The sequence below is a fragment of the Camelina sativa genome, chromosome 2 (genome assembly GCF_000633955.1).
Source record: "Camelina sativa cultivar DH55 chromosome 2, Cs, whole genome shotgun sequence".
Classification (NCBI taxonomy): Eukaryota; Viridiplantae; Streptophyta; class Magnoliopsida; order Brassicales; family Brassicaceae; genus Camelina; species Camelina sativa.
In genome coordinates this window covers 5801342-5806087 of record NC_025686.1, presented here as the reverse complement: position 1 = coordinate 5806087, position 4746 = coordinate 5801342, and the positions used below count along the sequence as shown (strand labels likewise).

The window sequence follows — 4746 nt, the reverse complement described above, 5'->3', positions numbered from 1 at the left end:
ATAGAGGTGTGAAATGTAAAGGTGTAAAAATTAATAGATGTGAAACATAGAGGTACAACAAAAAGGTGTAACACATAGAGGTGTGAAATTAAAATGTGTAAAAATTAATGGATGTGATTTTTGAAATTAGGAGGTACAACAAAGAGATGCAAAGACTAAGGAGGTGTGATTTAAAAGGTGTAAAAATTAATGGATATGATTTTTGAAACCAAGAGGTACAACAAAGAGATGCAAAGACTAAGAGGTGTGATTTAAAAGGTGTAAAAATTAATGGATGTGATTTTTGAAACCAGGAGGTACAACAAAGAGATGCAAAGACTAAGAGATGTGACTTTTGAAAGATGGGGGTGCGACGAAAAGATACGATTAATAATTTTAAACTGTTGGATTAAAACTGGAACTAATCTCATCCGTTAGATTAAAAGTTGACACAAAAAAGTGGGTTTGCTATTATATATAGATAACTAGAGTATCAAAATTGACAAGACAAAGAGCAAGGCATCTAAATTCCGCCAAAATTACCACATATTAATTTCATCTTGATTTTGTTTACACAATCGTTTTAGCGTCGATCATATACTAAATTCTCAAAAACAGAAGTAAGATATACACACAAAATGTAAATCACATAAAGGCATTGGGTTCTGCTTATAGTTATAACTCAGATCACTGAAAACATCATCTTATGCTTTCCTTTTCAGTTGTCACCTTGCCTGAGCACACGCAATATGGTCAAGAAGAGGTTGAGGATGTCCAAGTAGAGAGCAACTGATGCGAGGATGTATTCGTCATATGTGAAACGCTTGATGAGGTTGTCGGTGTCGTAGACTATGTATCCACAGAATACCAATGCGCTGATTCCTCCATATACGGCAATAGATGTCGGGCCAAGAGGGAAGAACATCTGCAACATTATGATAACAAACAAAATTTTCAAGGCTCTCTATATGTATGGAACTGTGTGTTTTGGTTTTATTGGTGAGGAGGGAGTATTTTTGGGAGACGGACCTGGATGAAGCTTGTGACTAGAAGAATGATGAGACTGGTGAAGAGAATGGGTCCAAGGAAGCTGAAGTCTTTTCCTTTCTTTGCAGCCCAGAAAGTGTATGCGGTTAGAGACCCGACCACAGACAGTGTCAATATCAAAGCTTGAAGGACGATTCTTCCTGATAAAATACGTAGACAAAAATAGAGATTGTTACTAGACTATTAACACATTGCTGTTTCAAGTTGTAGGCAAAATGTGTTCTTTGTCAATAAGTAAAAAAGCGGCAGGAACTGCGAAGAATCACAAGAATGATTGATAACAAACAGATGATATTAAAGGGAAATATAAATAACCTTCTGTCATAGCACAACTGACACCCACAGTGAAACTCAATGAGACAGTGAACAGGGCAAGGAGGATCAAGTTAACAGGATGCTTCTGGTGGTAAATGTGAAGAGGCCAGATTACTGCAAAAAATTATCTCCCAGTAATCAAAATCACATGAGAAATTAATCATCTCAAAAACTATAATATAACACAGCTCCAGAGCTGTGCTAGATAATAACATCTTCCAGCACATAATAACACAAATTGCACATGATGCCACCAAGAGAACCTTCCCAGACAAAAACTAATAACTGTTCTGACTATTGAAGCAACCAAACAAAGCAAACCGCATAGAGGACGATCAAATCATCTCGAAACCATCGTATAATTCCCTAAAGCTAGGCAGCAGAAACTAAGAAATGAATCATACAATTCAAGAATTGCAATTCTATTATCTCCACACCACAAACAAACTACACGAATCCGCCTAACCAAAATCAGAAATCTCAGATCAAACCTTAAGAAAAATTCTAATTACAACATCCAAAAAAAAAGAAACTAAATATGTAACAAGAAGATTCGAATGAGATCTACGTACAGATGAAGGGGACGATGCAAAGGAAGAGAAGAATCCCAGGAGATCCGGTTAAGAGATCGTTAACAGGAGGATTAAGAACAACGACGGCGGAGATAAGCGTGGTGAGGAGAAGCTGAGCTGAGAGAATCCCATAGACTTTACGAATAAAACTCCAACGGAGCTGGTTCTCGCCGTAGCTTAGCCCTGGGTAAAGCGTCGCTTCTCCAACTCCCATCTCAAGATCAATATCCTTCCGATCCCGATCTATGCCGGTCATGCTCACGCTCGCGTATCCGTACGGTTTCTCCATGGCTAAGATTTTGGGGGTAAACGAACGAGTCTCTACGAAGCAGATCTGGTTGATTTTGTTTTTGTGGGGAAAATAAAAAAGATACGATTTATATATTTCTGTGTTGACGAAGGAGACGAGTCATTTCCTTCTAATCTCATGAGATGATGTACACGTGGCAAATTCTACGGTTAAGATGTTTTTATAATAACGCGTTGTGTTATTCATAATATCCAATCAACGACGCTGTTAGTGAATTAAGTCTTTAAATTAACAAGACCAAACAGAAATGGTAGTATGTACTAATAATAATCATACTAGATTTGGACCCGTGCTACAGCACGGATTGAAATACATTTTATTATTTTTAAAATATTATGTATGTAATTGTATATAATATTATTTGGATGCAACTTATGCAAATAATTTTTATTGTAAATATTATTCATGAAATGTAAATGTATTATGTAAGTCTTATATTGTTAATTTTAACCCGTGTTAGAGTATATAAAATTATTAATCCGTGCTAGAGTGTGTCCAGCAGCTTCCGTGCTAGAGTATATAAAAATTTAACTCGTGCTTGAGTTTGTAAGTCTTAAAATTATAATATAAAAACAAAATTCAATCTGTGCTCTAGCATGGTCCTAATTTTTATTGAACGTTATGGTTTATCAATAAAATCTGTGGAAAGTAAATTTTTAATATTGTGTTTAAAGATCTTTGGAAACAACTTGATATATGACTAAAATCTTCTGAAAATACAGTTTGAAAGATCCATGATTTTATTTATTACCATTAATATATCAATTATCAATTTGGAATATCTCCAATTAAGGTTGCACCCAATATTTAGGTGTAACCATTAATATATGAATTAATCTATAACCTATCTATAACCTATTTGTAATCATTTATAATTAATTAAAAATATAAAGTCTACAAAAACTATATTGTGTACTTCTTTTTATTAAAAAGGAGATCATTTGAAATAACTCCGCGATTATAATTTTAAATTAAATAATATAATTTAATCACTATAATATAAACTATATTGTGTACTTCTCTTTATTTTATATTATAATATAAATAATATAAACTATGTTATGTACTTTTCTTTTATTAAAAAGAAGATCATTTGAAATAACTATGTTGTGATCTTCATGATATATTTGCTCCACGATTTATTATTTATTATCTATATACTCCACGATTTATGGATTTATTATTTATTATATATATATAAAGAGTTATCTTATGAAGAGTATATGGTTAATGTATATCTTATATATAACCTATTAGTATGCATTTATAACCATTTATATTTTTTATAAAGTCTACAAAACTTAAGTTGTGTACTTCCCTTTTATTAAAAGGGGGATTGGTTAATCTCAATTATGCTAATCTCATCTTATGAAGTTTAGAATAAATTGATGAAAGTGTGCGTTTAAAAAATATATATATACATGGTAGCTACAATAATTTCGTGCATTTTTTTCACCAACTTGATGGATTTTATATGCAATTTTCGCATGCTATGCTTCATGTGAAATTCGCCTTTTGTTTACTTACAAAACATATGAAATTATGTAATACTCGTATAAGAACAACAACATGTGAGGTTTTGTGAAAATTTAACTTTACATTCATTAGGGTAATGATAATTTTATCCATACATATTTTTGAGGAAAGATAAATACAAAGAGTATACTGTAGAATTATTCACAACTTATCCTAAGACAATAAAAAAAAATAGTAACAAAAACAAAATTAACAATAATTTCATGATCTTGCGTATATACAGTAGAACCTCTATAAATTAATACTCTTTAAATTAATACTCGTTATAAATTAATAAATTCTTCCGGTCCCGAGTTGGGCCGGTGTAAAAAATGACACATTTCGATAAATTAATAAGATAATATTTTTTCAGAAATCTTATGTAAAAATATGGTCCCATCAATATCATAAATTAATAATCAAGCTAATATTGATATATATATATATATATATATCTAAGAAAATCTAGTGAAATATGACTCTATTGTTGGTTCCAGATTCTTGAATTTACATTCTTATTGGAGCTCATCTCTAATCTTTTTCATTGCCGTCTTCTCAAATCGCATCCAAAAATCATGGATAATCCTAAATGCGATAATTACTTCCTTACATGTATTTGGTTCTAAATTACCACAATATATTCTTTGACTTCATCGTTACCATGAATGATAGTAGCAATTTCTTCTAAACTCTAAACTTCTAGCATTTATCATTTATATCTAAACTCTAAACTTAACAATTACGATAGCCAAGATTATAAATTAAGAAAATTCTTTAATATTATGAATGATAACAAAAGTATCTTATTTTATAATATAATTTTTTAAAAATTATGAAAATTAAAAATCTCTTCATAAATTAATAAAATATTAATCTATCGATAAATTAATAATTATTAATTTATCGATAAATTAAAACCTCTATAAATTAATAAAATTTTGTGTCCCGACCTTATTAATTTATGGGGGAAAAGCAAAAATGCCCCTTTTTCCCTTCCACTTTTTAAAA

The 4746-nt window shown here is 31.0% G+C and overlaps 1 protein-coding gene across 1 annotated transcript; it reads right to left on the bottom strand.

Moving 5' to 3' along the window:
- LOC104718309 (BI1-like protein) lies at positions 490-2272 on the bottom strand. Its single transcript, XM_010436036.2, has 4 exons — positions 1914-2272; positions 1342-1455; positions 1009-1166; positions 490-904 (listed from the first exon to the last, which is right to left on the bottom strand). The coding sequence occupies exons 1-4, from the start codon at positions 2200-2202 to the stop codon at positions 698-700; spliced, it is 768 nt and encodes a 255-aa protein (XP_010434338.1). The 5' UTR covers positions 2203-2272; the 3' UTR covers positions 490-697.

Excerpts from the sequence above, each read along its gene's own strand:
- LOC104718309 (XM_010436036.2), bottom strand. The coding sequence starts at position 2,202 with ATGGAGAAACCGTACGGATACGCGAGCGTGAGCATGACCGGCATAGAT. Across the intron at positions 1,456-1,913 it reads TTGCATCGTCCCCTTCATCT|TAATCTGGCCTCTTCACATT; the intron begins GTACGTAGATCT and ends AATTTTTTGCAG. Across the intron at positions 905-1,008 it reads TAGTCACAAGCTTCATCCAG|ATGTTCTTCCCTCTTGGCCC; the intron begins GTCCGTCTCCCA and ends ATAATGTTGCAG.